This window comes from Aythya marila (assembly GCF_965140915.1).
Source record: "Aythya marila genome assembly, chromosome: 18".
Lineage (NCBI taxonomy): Eukaryota > Metazoa > Chordata > Aves > Anseriformes > Anatidae > Aythya > Aythya marila.
This window is the reverse complement of record NC_139059.1, coordinates 3,854,424-3,870,160: the sequence shown is the minus strand read 5'-3', so window position 1 is coordinate 3,870,160 and position 15,737 is coordinate 3,854,424. Positions and strand designations below refer to the sequence as shown.

The following is a 15,737-nucleotide window of genomic DNA, read 5'->3' as shown; positions in this document are numbered from 1 at the left end:
GGCACAGCTGTCCCGAGGTGCACAAACCCAGAGTCTCACCACAACAACCGACCCTGACAGCTCTGCTCACAGCAACCATGACTCACCACAGTCTCTGGCATGTGCATCTTCGTTAAAATCATCTTCATGATCTCAGGGGGAACGGGGGAACCTGCAATAACTCCTAGAAGAAAGAGGAAAAGATGAGTGTCTTGGAAACCATCTGTTTATTCACAGGAGCAGTCTCTCAGAAGGTTCCGCGCTCCTAGATTTAAAAGCTGGCAAGACCTTTGGGATACACTGGTTCCTGTCAAAATACTTTCTATTTTTATGGATACAGGTCCTAGTTATTCTAGACGCAAAAGCTGCAGCAAGGCCAGTTTTCCTGAATGAATTAAGGGTTGGCAGAGTTCACTTATTAGGAAAATAAACTCTATAGCACATACCGAGTCCAAGCTGCAGTTCCAGAAAAGGAAAGTTTCAGAGCAGAAAGAGGCATAGATTTTTAGCAGGACAAACACTCCCATAGATCATCTACCACCACAAATACAAAAACCTTTCCTCCTGACTTAAGCAGACCAGCCCTTTTGGGAGAGGGCAGATCACATTTTCACCTGTTCAAATCTCTCCTAGGATGACAGAGCGAAAGAGCAGGGCAATATATAGGCTTTGCTGGAGAACAAGATGAGACAAGGATCATTTTTCACGTAACAGGGGCGAATAGATAATCTGCTCTAGGTGTTTCTTTATGCTCCAGCACCATCTCCCCCCTGTGCTGCCAATGCCTCGGAAAGACAGGTGGCATCCCTGTTTCAGCTGTCGTGCTCAGCTATTTCTGAGGCTGTCTGAGATGAGAGATAAAGCTCACGCACACGTTACAACACGTGCTCCAGTATTTATACGAATGACTTTAAAAACAGGCAGGAAACTTTAGGTCAGAGAAAAACACAGAATAGCTCTCGTTTTAGATACTGCACCAGCTTAAAGCACACGAAGTGTCTGCTGCCACACAGCGGTGGTTGGTGATAGAGAGTCGAGCAGTATCAGGCTTCCCAGCTTACCCCACAGCAGACAAAACAGAAAAGTCCTTCCCTAGACTGCTTTAAGATGAAAGAAGAGTCCTAAAAAATACAGAGGTCTTGAAGGAAACCCCAAGGAAAGGAAACGTGGCATCAGGTTAACAGACTCACACAACAGAACTTTGTCCTCCAGGAGAGTGTTCTGTTCACACAGCTAAATATAGCCTCCCAGCAGGGGACCAATAATATCCAATTTCTCAGTGTTTTTCCATTTTCTGTTTGAGTTGTCAAACTTACCTCCCCGGAGAGACGACAGGTCGTAGGAGTCAAAGTCTGGCTGGGAGAGCATGTCTATAAACATGGTTGGCGTGCCATGTAAAAAGGAGCATCTTCAAGAAGGGAGAGAAAAGGCAAAGCTGCAGTGTTGGATCCCGGTGCAGTAACAGCTCCAAACCCTGCTCCCATCACACTCTGGGCCTCAGAGGCAGTAGCACAGAGGCAGGCACAACACGAGAGCCTCATCGGGGTGTAAATACATCCACCAGGGTGCATGCACATGTGTGCATATAAAAATATACAAATATAGGCATAAACACAACCACAGATGCTTTGTTCTACAAGCTGCACGTGAAGCACAACCCGGAAACGCGAGCACCTCAGCAGCAGAGCTACATTTGGAGAAGAAGGGCAAGTGGCTGGGTGTAAAAACACAGCAGCCCTCACAAACCAAGAAAACAGTTGACTTTCTCTCATTCCTGGGAGAAAAGCAGCGTGACAAACTCCCAAACACAACTGCAGAAGTGCCCTCCTGCAGAGCCTTTGCCAGTATGTGCACCCGCAAACACGCCTCTCCTGCTGTGGGAAGGAAGCGTGAGCAATGGGCTGGCAGGTGAGACAGGGGAAGAAAGCACTGCCACGGGGCACAGAACTCCTCCGTAGCAAGAACACACAAACTCTCACTTCTCTCGAGACACTGCCTCCAGTGTCGCCTTCCCCTCGAAACTCGGAGATGAGAAGATGCAGGAGGAACCGTGCAGAGCCGTCACCATGCAGCCTCCCACCGACGCCAGGCAATGATAGAGGGGCGCAGGGAGGCAAATACGATAGTCCTGGGATCAAGCCAAACAAAGACAGCAGTGAGGAGACGAGATCTTCCAGTCCCTGCCTAGCCCATCTCACTGCTACAGCTCAAAGACCTCAACAGAGGAATTTCCTCTGTTCATCTAAAACTTGCTGGAAACCTGACATTCATCTGTGCTCCCACTGGATGAAAACGCTGCTCTGATGCTTCTTGACTTGAATTAGAATTAGTTTAGGAATTTTTTTCACATCAAAATTTCATTCTGGAATTCTGCAATGTCATTTCTTTGCTGGACTGCTGGACTTTTTGGTCAGGTACTGCTTACATGTTACTCTACAGTATGCCAAAATAGACAGTGGTAGTGCTATGAAATACGCAGGATATGGCACACGATTTTAATTTTATTGTGTTTTTTAAAACACCAAAAGCTCTCAATACCAACTGAAACAACCCATCTATTTTTTTTTTTTTAAATTATAGCTGTTGTGTGAGAAATAACTACTTCAGAACTTCAAAAGAAAATATTTGCCTTTAATGATTTTTAAGAGGAGCTAAAAATAGAAAGCTTCAACAAGGTCATATCCTGAGTACCACGACTGTGTACATGACATGAATGAAGCCATGTAAAATACATTAAAACCTCATTCAATAGAATTCAAAGCTGGCATCTAGAGTCTTGTAGTTGTTTGAAATGAGTATTCACCAAAATGAGAAGCAATCCACTTCACTATTTTTCCCCTACAAAAATGCCTTTTTTTTTCTCTCCAAAAAACTTCACATGAAACTAAAACGCAACTTCAGTGCAACTCCACTGAAAATAAAAGCGTTATGTGGGAAGAACACAGCAGGGTCCTTCCATCTGCTGGCTGTAAGGAAGGTGACCTGAAAAGCATGAACTGTTTGTTAGAACAAACTCAGCCTTCTGAGAGTTTACACTTTCCAAACTTGCCCAGCACCTCATTAGTCACTCAGTAGCCCTCAGTACCAGTTGTGGCATCCTGCCCTGCGGCTGAGCAAGCACCAACTCTCTCCACACAGAGACCATCCTACCCCTGTGTTCCCAACGAGACCCACCTGCTCTGTGATCCCCAGTCTTTTGCCAATCATGTTGCCATTATTCACAATGTTCCTATGAGAGAGGGTGGCTCCTTTGGGGCTTCCTGTTGTCCCCTGAAAGACAGAGAACATTCTGCAATGAAGTCACCTTTTTAGAGGATGAGGTACGAGCGTTCTTTGGGGCAATTTCCCAGGCATTTTCCCCAGGCAATTCTGGGGTGATCTTTCACTTCATTCTTCATTCTGACCAGAGAGACTTTTTTTTCTTTACCAGCATCTCAGTCCCGAATCAGCAAGAGAAAAGTGGCCCAACTACAGCTGGACAAATTCACACAACACCTCGTACCAAAAGGCTGAGCAGGAAGAATAGAAGTAGAATGGGAACAAGTCTGGAACACACTCTCCATCCTACAGCAGAAGGCTAAAAAAAGACAGAACCAGGGCTTGGTCTAAGAGTGCAGAAGGCAACATGATGCTCAGCACCTCACACAGTTCTCTCTGTCTCCCCACTTAGGAACCCAAGCACAAGCCGTGGAGCAGCCAGAAGCACTTACTGAAGTGAACTGAATGTTGATGGGCTCGTTGCAGGACAGGGTCTGCTGTAAGGCTCTTAACTGCTTCATGTGGCTGCTGTCCCCAGCCTGCATCACCTCGTTCATGTGGAAGGTGCCGGGCAGCTTGGAGTCCACCATAATGACGACAGATAAGTCAGGCAGCCTGGCAGAAAGACACACACCATCAACAAGAACAGAGAGAGAAGAAAACTGTCTGGATAGCCACATGCTAGTCGGGGCAAACTTCCAGGACAGCCTAACCTGTTCTCTTCAGATGAGACCAAACTATCAGACCACAAGAAAGAGAAGTACATTAGAGCAGTTCACAAAGGATACGTGTATTCGAGGAGTCTTAAACCCATTTCTAAATCTGAAATCTAGTTTAGAAGGGAGGAATCGTGTGCAGGATGTTCAAGTGAGCCACCAAGAGCCACTTTAATTGCTGGCAATGACAGCCAAAGCCCAAACAGGGAAAGAATAGCGATGTCAAGGTCAACAAAGTTGTTGCAAGCTTCCCGCATCGGTACCTAAAATGCTAAAAAGAGAGCTCTCTGCACAGCTCCTTCCTCCTCTAGAGCTTGTGATGTGTAAATGAGAGAACACGAGGCAGGACACAGCTGTGAGGTCATTGAAAAAATACCAGATGTACCTAACTCACCTTTTACTCTTTATTCCCCCTGGACTGGAATTTTCTAGCTCAGGACATGACTGCTTTAGAATATCATAGTATTTCTGTGATTTAAATTGAGTAGGAAACACCAGTGCCTTACAGCCAACCTGTGAAGGGAGACAGACACTCATAAGAAGTCATCCTGGGTTGATGTCAGGACATGGTAAAGAGCAGTCACCACTGATGCAAGAATGTGCACAGCCCTGTGACCCCACGCGGCAGGAGTTGGCCATTAACACTTCAGGGGGATTTTCTCCATGGCTGCTTTCTCGAAGCACATGAGCTGACTCCCCGGACTAAACCTGGAGCTTTTTCACACTTTCCCAGTAAGAGCTGTGGTACGGAAAGTTAAAGATTCATTGAAGAACACGTAACAGGTCTTTGCACGGTGAAGGTACAGCAGCCACCCTCTCTCAGCTGCGTGTTCATTTTCTGTTGGCCAAGAAGCAGAGCTGCAGCCCGAGGTTACCCCGCTCACAAAAGATCGGTGCTGTTCATTGCACTGCACAAGGCAGATGACTGATTTTTCAGATTTGGAGTCCCAACACTAACAAAAAACCCAGCCCCAAAATAAAAACATGTCAGCTGTTTTGAAAATTAAAACATTTTTCATTCAACCTTTACATGTACATGATCCTGAAACAAAGCCCTTTAATTACTCCAAGAATTTATTTTTCAGCAGATGTGATTTGCTGAATTTGACCCAGATCTGCAAACTGTTTTCACCTTCCAAAAATCCACTCTTGTCAAATAAACTATTTACGTAAATTACATACTTGGCTGTTTTCGTTATTTTCCCAGGGTCCATGAAATAAAGCGACCAAGGCTATGCCAGCAAGTTATTCTTAAGTACCCCCTGGGGTGTGTCAGAAAGGAAGACAAACATTTGCTCAATTTATGGAACAGTCTGCCTGGAACCCAGGGGACTGTGTCTTTTCTGGGATGTTTTGGGGCTTTGTAACTTTTCACTACTAGTCACTTCAATCTACTATTCTGATGTAACCGGCTTTGAAAAACAGATGCTGTGTGAGGGGAGAGAGCAAGGCAGATGCTATATGAGAAAAGGGCCTTTAGTCAGGCACCTCCTACTCGATGTCAACTAAAAGGCAGCAGGCCCTTTTTCAAAGGACCTGTCATACAAAAGCTGTCAACAGTTCACTTCACAAAGTCCCGGAAACAACAGCAGCAATCAGGGAGAATGGCTATTATTCGGTGTTTGTTACTCTATATACTGGAGGGTGGGAACCTGATGTAGCAAGAAAGGGACTGCACAAGCTGAGATGATCCAACAGGCAAAGCTGAAAACTCCTTCGGGTTTTCATTGTGCAAAGAAACAAATACGATCAAATAATTAGCAGTGGTGAAGAAAATCAGAGATTCCAGTGCCAATGGTACAGAGGAAAGCTAGGAAAACTAGAAAACCTGCAAGGGTGAGACAGGAGTAATTCCCAACGGAGCTGAAGCCCATTCTGCTCTCGCCCCTTCAACACTTCAGGTTTACACTAGAGGAGAAAATCAGAGCAGAATCTGACACAAATAGCCAGAAAGGAAAACAAAAGCTAAGTCCTACTGGAAAACAAATAAAACACAGACACTTCAGGAGAGATGCACAGGATGAAAGTCATAAACAGAGCCAGGAAAGGTAAACTTAAGAAGAATGCAGAAGTCTTTCATCAAAGGGATCAAGTGGCAGCCAGAGAACAGCAACAGCTGGGACCACTACGCTGCAGTGTCATCCCCATGGTCACTGTGGTGGTGTTCCCTTTGCACGGTCAGCACCAGCCCTGTTCTCTGCCCAGCTCTCCCTACCTCTTCCTGATGTACTGAAGTGCTTAACTAGAAGTTTACCTCCGTACCGTGCCCTTACTACCCCCTTTAACAGACAGCTGCTTTTATGATTTCTCGTAAGAAATCAAGTAGCAATAACAGCAAGTGCCACACAAACCTTCCTGATGACAAACTCCAGCTCACGGGCCTGATAGGCGGGATTCACAGACACCTGAAGAGGGAGAAACAAGAAGGTTACTCAGTTATCCCCGCCTTGAAAACCCTCTTCCCTAATGCATACTCCACTAGGAAAGTTCTCCCAGGGACAAGTCACAGTCAAAGCCTCTCCTGTCTGAGATGCAGAATTAAGAGCTCACCACCACAAGGATCTCACGTTCATTAGAAAAGCAAGCTGAATCCTGTGTTTGCATGGCAGGCAAGTGAAGAAAAAAAAATACAGAGAAAAGATTTATGTGAGGTCACATAAACCACACGTGAGCCACAACAGTTTAGGAACAGACACGGGCCTCATTTCTGCCAGGCAGACATTCAGTACGCTAAACTAAAGATGTTCAAAACTCAAGGACAATTCAAATTTCTTGATAGACAGCCAGCAAAATAAAATATCAGCTTTGCAGACACTGAGAGGAACAATGTTGAAGTAAACACACCAGATGTGGTACAATCTTTGCCACAGAGCAGTGTATAAATAAGACATGCTCTGGTTCATGTACCAGGTCGTACAATCAAATGAAAATTTGAGGTGTGGAGGTTGGGCTCAATTTTTAAGTGAGCATTTGTACCATGAAGCAATACTGGTCCTATTTAGGAGGGACATAAATAACCGACAGCTGTTTAGGACAACAGCATGTCACCTAAAAATGGTCCTAAAGGCAAGCATGTTTCCATCTATAATTGTTTACTGCAAGCCATTTGCCAGCAGTTCACTTCCTTCTGCTCCTTCCTCTCAGCTCTGCAGTCTGCTTTCCTGCATAGCAGAGGACGTGTTGAGGGCTGCAGAGATCTTGTTTAAATACTGGTTTCAGTTAAGAGCTAACATGCTGGGTATGAACACAGAAAATGTGTCAGACAGCAAACTTTTCCCTCCAGCATAACCTATTGCTTTTTTGTCTCCGTTTCCTTTCTCAATACACCACTAAAAACCCAGAAACTCAGACTCAGTAAGACTTACCAGGATGATTCCTGCCTGGGCAGTTGCAAACTGCATGAGAACCCACTCGTATTTATTGGGACCCCACATTCCTAGCCGGTCTCCCTTCTTCAGGCCAAGAGCCAGAAGTCCAGCTGCTGCTTGGTCCACCTGTAAAATACAAGACAAGTGCCTGAGGATCTCAAACAGCATGCATCAGGGGATATTCATTTCCAGGCACTACTTTCTGGGGAAGAAGCATCACCTTTGCAACTGAAATCAGACAGAGCGTGCCTCTGCTGCGCAGTCTGTCAGCTTACTGCTGCAGCAAGATCGTATTCTGGTTGTAAAAGTACCTCGTGTGGACGCTCACCTACCTGTCACGCTGCTGAAAAACATCAAAACTGCCAGGAGGAGGATCAGGGTGCTAGAATTGAAATGGCTCAGGCAACATAAGGGTGAGTTATAAATAACTCGGTGGGCCCATGGCACCTCAGGCCATCAGGGAAGAGACAACATACAGATGGGCTTGTGATCGAGGGCTGATCCTGACCATGGACCCCACTGCACACGTTATCCACGGATGTGAAGCAAGCCGAGTGGTTAAAGCCTCTCTGGCATGGCAGACAGCACCATCTTCCCCCGCTGTGCCAGCCCAGAGGTTTGCTTCTGTGCTGCTTTTGCTCTGCTTCCACTGCTGTGAGCGCTCTCCCAGGGCACTTGCCATCATCCACAAGTCAGTGTCATGGAATCACAGAATATCCTGACACGGAAGGGACCCACGAGGATCACTGAGCCCACCTCCTGGCTCCACACGAGACCACCCTAAAAGCAAGCTGTATTTCTGAGAGCATTGCCAAAAGCTTCTTGAATTCTGGCAAGCTCGCTGCTGTGATCACGGCCCTGGGGAGCCCGTTCCAGGACAGACACAGAGCACTGGGCATTTTACTTGCTCAGCAGTATCCAAAGGCAGCTGACAGCCTTCACTTCTGCAAACATCCTCCCCGCGGTCACACGGGTAAACCCACAGGGTGGCACGTGGTGTTGCCTACTACATACTCTCTCTTGAGCAGAGGAACGCTTACTCCTAATAGCTGAGCTACTGGTCCACATGGGTGGGTGAAAAGGCATATTCTGCATATTCTGCCTCTCTTCAAGCTGCTGGATCAGGTTCTCCAGAGCCAACATGCAGGGAAATAGAGGAAAAAGACTTCCTTTGTACTGCTAGTGTTGGCCAGCCAGCGCAGCCGCCGTTGGTTCCTCTCCATCTTCCCAGGTCATTACTGCCAGCGAGCTGGTGCACAGCAACGGTGAGCTCCACACAACGTTCTGCCACACGGATCACACGCACTTGACTTCATCTGGGCCTCTGACATTGCCCAGGTCACTGGAAAGCACCTCCAGCATGGCTAATTCCCTCGGGTGCTGGATGCCCCTCTCCATGGTGTCCACGTGCCCTGAGGGATGCCTTTCCTGCAGGAGTCACCTGCAGAGCGTGAGGGCTTTGCCCCTTTTCCAGTTGCCCTGTCAGTGCCTCCTTCCCTAGAGAGGGATCCCGCTGCCTGGGTTCCCAGCCCTTTAACTCCATGCTACTGGCCCCGTTAACCCAGCATCGCAGCAGCCAGGTGACAACGTGCTCACCTGGACAACGGCTGAAATCTCTTCACAGATCTCGCAGCTCACCCTAGGATAAGCTTCTTTCCTTACCCACCAGCTGACTTCTGCTTCCACTGTTTTTGGCCTGAGTTGGCTCTCTGCTTCTGCCGCAGCACCTGGTGCAGGGGCTGGATCCGATCTCGAGGCATTCTCTTCCCCTGAGGGCGCTCGATGGTGCTGACCAACATTTGCTAGGTGCACAGCAGACCCCAGCACAGTGGGGCAAGCTGTACATCTCTGGCATTGCCAGGGGCAGGGCACACCTTTGGTAAAGATTCTGTCAATTTTTTATTTGTAGGTTTCCACACTTGTTCACGGGAAGTCCGTAACCCTTGGAGGTGACAATGACAACTGTGCTAAATCCCACACACCCTGTCACCCAGAACTGTCCTGCCTCAGGGCAGGATATTCTTAAGGGTATTCTTAACCCACAATCAGGAGGCAGAGCAATAGGACCAGGCTGATTTGCACAGCCCAGGGATACCCCAAAATCTCAAGAGGAGGGGGAGAGAAAGGGGAGAGCGTCCTCCCTCATCTCCTCCACTGACTGGCTCTCCGAGGAGAAAGGGAAAATGTGTAATCGTTACTAGTTTCCAAGAAACAGTTCCCAAAGCAAAAAGATGATGGAAATGCTGAGTGCAAATACCAGATTAGGCTCACAACCGGTACTTTTATTGTCTCATAAGCCAATGTGACACAGCCCAGCAAAGTGATAAAACCAGAAGCCACCTTAAAGCAATGACAAACAGCGAAACAGGAAGCACGCCCAGCAAGGAAGGGGTTACATAACACAACTCTGACAGCAAACTTTGAGAGCAAATAAATCACCCTGGTGGCCAGCAAGCATTAAACAAATACAATTACAGCTAATTATAAACAAATTTGTTCTCTCTAACACACTCCGCTCAGACCTGCCGTTACCCCAACCCTTCGCACCCCACGCTCGGTGCCACAGGGGCTGTTGGGGTTTAACCCAGCAGGGAGCTCAGCAGCACGAGGCCGTTTGCTCACTGCTCTCCCAGTGGGATGGGGGAGAGAATCGGAAAGGGGTACAAGGGCAGGAACTCGTGGGTGGAGGGGCAGTTTAATAAAAAAGAAAAAAAGAAAAAAGAATTAAAAACAAGCGATGCACAATGACATTGCTCAGCACCCTCTGAAAGATGCCCAGCCTGTCCCCAGGCGACAGCAGCCCCCCCAGTTTCAGGGCTGAGCCCTGAGGCTTTGTGGTGGGGAACATCCCTCTGAGCAGCCCGGCTCAGCTGGCCCGCCTGTGTCCCCTCCTGGCTCCTGGGGCACCCCCGTGCTCCTCGCTGGAAGTGCAGCACGGGGAGCCCAAAGCCCTCGACTTTGCTGACAGTTGCATTCGTGCTAGGAGCAGAAATCCCGACACGCTCAGGAGCTCTGCAAGTCAGCGCAGTGACACAAGAGCTGGAGTCTGCTCGGGTGACAGAAACGTCATGACTCAGCCCACTCCAATTACAGCCACTATCTGTTAAATACAAAAGTTCCTTCTGAGATGTGAAGTAAGCACTTCACGGGGCATGACTCACAAGGAGGACAAAGGCAGCACACACCCCTCATGAGCTCACCCAGGCCATGCTGTTACTGCGGGCTCGGGGCCAGGCCAGAGATGCACACTGGACAAACCTCCCTGCTGAGCTAAGGGCTGAAGCCAGCTCTGATGCCTCCACCGTAGCTGTTGCTGCCAGAATCTGGCTGTTTGGGCTCCCTGACAGGCGAAGCAGACGCTCACCTCCTCTTTGAACTGAGCAAACGTTTTCCGAACCCCATCTCGGACGAAGACGAAGGCCTCACGGTCAGGAAAGCGCTCAGCCGTCTGGTCCAGGCACTGGCCCACGGTTTTGTTTAGAAGCGGGATGTCCACGGCCCCCTGGACATAGCTGTTGGTCGCCCGCTGGGACGCAGCAGGTCTCCTTGTGTGCAGGGCACTGTGAAGGAAAAGAAGGTATGAAATAGATGCCAGCAGGGTTTCCTCTGCTGTCGCACACCCCCAGAGCTCTCCCTGCCCCCTGGCTGGGGTGATAATCCCAGTTTACCTCACCGCCGTGGTAACGCTGTAATCTAAGACCCAAACGGTTCCTAAGCCACAAGGTTCAGAGCAGGGCTCTGGTTACAAAAGAGTGTGTATTTTTTTTTTTTAATATAACCCATCAATGCAACCCTCCCTGCCTGCAAGGCCTATCAGTCTGCCTGCAGTACCAGGAGTTTCTGCATGAGGGTTAAAAGTCTTGGCAGTTCATCCCTGGGTCATCTTTTACAGCCTTTCCTTGCGCTGTTCCAGCCTCAGTTTCTCTGCCTTGAGCTCCACCCAGGTGAAGGACCATAAAATACCAAACCGAATCACCAGACAAAGGTGGAAGGTGTTTGTTTGTGTTTTTCTCCTCCCCAGAGTTCAAGGGCTCACTCTCAGGAGGTGCAAACAGCGCATCCCACTGAGGTAAGCAGACAGCTCTTGCTTTGCATCAGCTCCAACAGCATTTCAGCAGTCGGCTGTTAGAGAATCACAGGATCACAGAGGAGCTGAGGCTGGCACGGACCTGTGGATGTCACCTGCTCCAGCCTCCTGCCCCTGCAGGACCACCAAAAACTAGCTGCTCAGGACCACATCCAGGCAGTTTTTGAATGTGTCTGAGGACGGAGACTCCACAACCTCCCCGGGCAACTTGTGCCAGTGCACGGTCACCCACACGGTAAAGGGAGGCTTCCTGACGTCCAGAGGACCCTCCTGTGTTTCACTTCGTGCCCGCTGCCTCTTCTCCTGGAGCTGGGCACCACAGAAATAAGCCTGGCTCCGTCCTCTCTGCAGCCTCCCTTCAGGTACTTGCAGCCTCCTAAGAGAGAAGCTCCACTCCCAGCCCCTCCTTGGGCTCTCTCCATCTTCCCCCTGGCCCGAGGAGCCCAGAACTGGACCCAACACTCCAGGGGTGGCCTCAGCAGTGCTGGGCAGAGAAGGATCCCCTCCCTCAGGCTCCTGGCAATGCTCTGCCTCAGGCAGTGCAGGATATCATTAGCCTTCCTCGCAGCAAGTGCACATTTCTGGCTCGTGTTCAACTTGGTGTCCACCAGGACCCTCAGGGCCTTTTCTACCGAGCTGCTTTCCAGCTGGGTGGCCTCCAGCACGTCCTGGTGCCTGAGGTTATTCCCCTCGAGCGCAGGGTTTTGCATTTCTTCCTTTGCCTCCCTTCGGGCAACAAAGAAAACTGCTTCTGGCATCTCTAAATATCTGGACGGGTTCTTGATTTGGCAGTTTCCTGAGAGATTGTAAATGGCTTTGATCTTGCTACAATACGAAAAGGTGCAAATAACGTGGAAGGTGTGCAGGAAAACCTGTGTGTAGGCAAATTCCCCGGACTGGCTTCCCTCAGCTGGAAAGAGCCGATGACTGAGAAAGTGAAACCTAAAATCAAAGTCAGAGAGACGTCATCTGAACCTTCCCCTAGAAGGCCTGCAGAGAACAGGAAATTCTCATCTCACAGAATAAAAACTGCTTAGAGGAGTTCAAAGAAGTTGAGCTGTACCCGAGAGGAGCCGGCGAAGTCAGGGGCTGTGTACGCAGCGCTAAGCGGGCTGCGAGCACTTCACTGTCTCTGTGAAGTGCACTGGAGAGAGTTTATGGTCCTGAGGATGGCATCAATAAAACGAGGAGCTAGCAGATGGATGAGGGGAGGGAGCTGCAAAGATAATAAAGCAGGCATGCGGGGTAGAGGAGCCTACACCCACCACAAACACCGGGAGGACAACAGGGGAGGTGTTCCAGCAGAGAACCTCGGCAGAAATGGCAGGACAAAATACCTGAGAGGGGCGCAGAGGAACTGTATTTGAGGCCAAACTGGAGAGATGTGGGCAGGGCAGCAGGAAAAGTGTTTTCAAATCATTTTGGCTTTCCCTGAGGTCTGCCCACCAGCTGCCTCGCTCAGTGGAAAAGCCGCAGCCTCCCCTGGAACCACAGCTCGCAGAGATGCAGGTGCTGCCACTCCTCTCCCTGCTTTCTCACCACTTGCTCCTGCCCTGAGCCTTCCTCCACCCAAGCAGCCTCCCAGCCCCCTGCAGGCCTCCCTGGGCTCTCTTGCCTCCGTCCTCACTTCTTCCCTGCTTTCCTCCAGGTTCTCAGCTTCCCCGTCCCCGATGCAGGTGACCAGGAAGGACAGGGTTAAGGAACACGTTTGGGGCGCACGGTGCTGAGGCAAGGTCCTGTGTTTAAAGCTGGGGGCAGATCTGTGAGAGGAAAAAACCAGAGCAGCCTGAAATAACATAACAGCTGGGTACAATGGTGCCAACCTTCTGCAAAGACTTGGTGCTATTCACTGCAGGAGATTTGCCTTCCTGCCCACGAGATGCAAGCAGCAGCATGTAGCTGCTTCCTCTAAGGGGTGAGCACAGAACAAGCTTTTAGCCTCCAGGCAGGGAGTTCTGCTCTGAGAGCTCAGCGGTGACTGAGCCTCCTTCCCCGTTCCTTTCCGGGGATGGAGAGCTCTGCAGCTCCTGCTCACCCCACTCAGGCAGTCGTTTCTAGCAGTCTTGTAGGGCAATTTACACTAAGGCTGTACAAGGGTCACCAGAGAAGGAGAAGGGAGGCCACAACCAAGCAAACATCACAGAGAATTATCATTTCTTGTTTGAAAGCTCCTGGGCAAGGCAGGTATAAAAACCAGGAGATGAAAGAGAGCTCTGAAGAACAAAAGCCTTTTATAAAGGTTGAGAAATCTCTCCCTAACCCAAGGGAAGGAGGAAAGTTCCTAACAAAGCAATAAAAACCACCGCAGCCATTGTCACTTGCTGTCGGTGACCAGGTAAGCCCTTGTGCTGCTGGAGAGAGCTTTTAGAGGAGCCGCTGCAGTTTCTGGCACGTTGGAGGAGGAAACCACGAACTGTTTGCAACGACATTAACTTGGGGGCACTACGTCCTCACCTCTCTGAAGCCAGGTCGCCTCCAGCTGCAGTGGAAGCAGAACCTGTCCCTGAGCACAGCTCCAGCTGCAGCACAAAGAAGCGGCTCCCTCCCGTGCTCAGCTCCCACAGGCAGCCTGTAAAAGGCAGAGGAGGCTGGGGGCAGAGAGCAAACGCTGACCTGGCTGCGCACGAGCCCTTTCACCAAGTGCCCTCCCGGAGCTCACCTCGAGCTGAGTGGGCTGAGGGCTCGGGGCTTTGCTGGGCAAACAGAAGCATTTCATCAGCTGCTCGGTTCCTTTTGGGACGCAGAGCAGGGGAAGCGTTACTAATTAGCAGGGAAAAAAACAAAACAGAAAGTTGCTCTGCCATCTTTCCCTAGCATGTGACTGACCAAAAAAAAAATAAAATAGACTGAAGATAGAAAGGAAAATTGTGAGAAATCCAGTCCAAATGCAGAGGGTCCAGAGCTGAAGCAGCTTCATGCCTTCTGCCACCGGCCTCTTGCTCTCCCAAGCTCCTTGCACAGCCCACACCGCCAGGACCTGACAAAGCACAGACCAGGCCAGGCCTCCTGCTCTTACTCTCCTTTTTTTTTCCAGGCCTGAAGAGCCAGAGGGTTTCACTGACCTCCCAGCAAGCAGAATTCCACCCTCCCTCCATATTTAATGGTTTGTTTTCTCTGTGCAAACGCTGGAGTCCCTCCTGCAGTCCCTATGAAGTGCAGAAAAGTTGAAGGGCCCGATCCTCACTCATGACACGCAAAGCCAGAGCCAAACACAGCTCCTCCTCCAGTCCTCACAGCTCCCTCCCTGCCCCCAAACGCGGGGACGAAAGAATGTCCAAGACCAGGGAAAGATTTCTTTATAAAGCCCGGCACTTCAAAATCCTTCTGCGAAAAGCCAACGGTTAGCCTCGGTGCGAGAACACGCGCAGCTCATTCTCACAGGTCCCAGCCGTTCACACCCTCACTTGCAGCTTTAAAATTAGGGTCTAAGGTGCCTCGTGCTCATAGCCCGGAGCCACTACCTCTTCTCAAAGTGCCTCCTCGCACAGCCTCTGCAGAAACATTAAAGAAGCAAAATTCACAGCTGTCACTTGTCAGAGTTCCCTGAATTCCAGGCTGATGTTGCAAGAGCTTCAGCGTTTCCATAGCACGCATTTCTTGGCCGTGGTGTGGGTCAAAGAGAGGTGTGGGACAAAGCAAAGCAGGGCTCTGGAGGCACTGCATGGAAGGAACAAGGCAGGCACGTGATCCCTCAATTACCAGCAGCACCGTGCTGAAAGAGGTGCCAGAACCAACAGCGAGTGTTGAACTGGGAGAGTGCTTCGAGAGGCCTCTACGTAGAGGGCTCCAAAGGATTTAGAAATACTTGGTTTTGTTCCTCTTTGTTACAGAAGACAAATAATTCCCCTTCCACCTTCCCCTAGGAAACAGCTGGCACTGCTGGAGATAAACGAAGCCTGCTGGGCCTCGCTCGGATCCTACGGCAGCTCTCAGCTCCCTGCCTCAGCTGGAGGAGAGCAAATAAACTCCACGTGCTCCTGGGTTTCAGCACGCTGATGAACGCTACTCCTGGGGAGCGCGTGCCCTCTTTCAGCAGCACATTCCAGCAGCAAGCAGCCTGCCGCGCTGCAAACAAGCCAAGCTCATCACCAGGCTGCCCCTCACTCTAGGAACTTCAGAGTTCAGCAGCGTAACTGGACAGAGACCTGGGGAAAAGCAGCTTCCCTCCTTGGCGTGCGTGGAAGGAAGGCGGGCAGCTGGATCCTGGCAGCTGGATCCTGGCACTCCTGCCTGGCCGTGAGCAGCAGAAGCCATCAAACTTAATAAAGCACTCCTGGCTAACATTTTATCGCTGTTGACAGAAGATAAGCAGTTTCATTTTTCACCTTT

General features: G+C 49.8%; 1 protein-coding gene across 2 annotated transcripts in view; it reads right to left on the bottom strand.

The window, feature by feature from the left end:
- ACSF2 (acyl-CoA synthetase family member 2) overlaps nucleotides 1-15,737 on the bottom strand; it is a 39,745-nt gene that overhangs the window by 21,083 nt on the left and 2,925 nt on the right. For both annotated transcript variants that reach the window (XM_082775043.1, XM_082775042.1), the window contains exons 2-10: nucleotides 10,686-10,881; nucleotides 7,319-7,447; nucleotides 6,305-6,358; nucleotides 4,348-4,466; nucleotides 3,690-3,852; nucleotides 3,154-3,249; nucleotides 1,959-2,107; nucleotides 1,296-1,387; nucleotides 87-163 (exon numbers count right to left, since the gene is read on the bottom strand). In XM_082775043.1, the coding sequence (XP_082631169.1) occupies nucleotides 87-163; nucleotides 1,296-1,387; nucleotides 1,959-2,107; nucleotides 3,154-3,249; nucleotides 3,690-3,852; nucleotides 4,348-4,466; nucleotides 6,305-6,358; nucleotides 7,319-7,387 (819 nt within the window). In that variant the 5' untranslated portion in view covers nucleotides 7,388-7,447; nucleotides 10,686-10,881. The remainder of the gene's footprint in view (nucleotides 1-86; nucleotides 164-1,295; nucleotides 1,388-1,958; nucleotides 2,108-3,153; nucleotides 3,250-3,689; nucleotides 3,853-4,347; nucleotides 4,467-6,304; nucleotides 6,359-7,318; nucleotides 7,448-10,685; nucleotides 10,882-15,737) is intronic.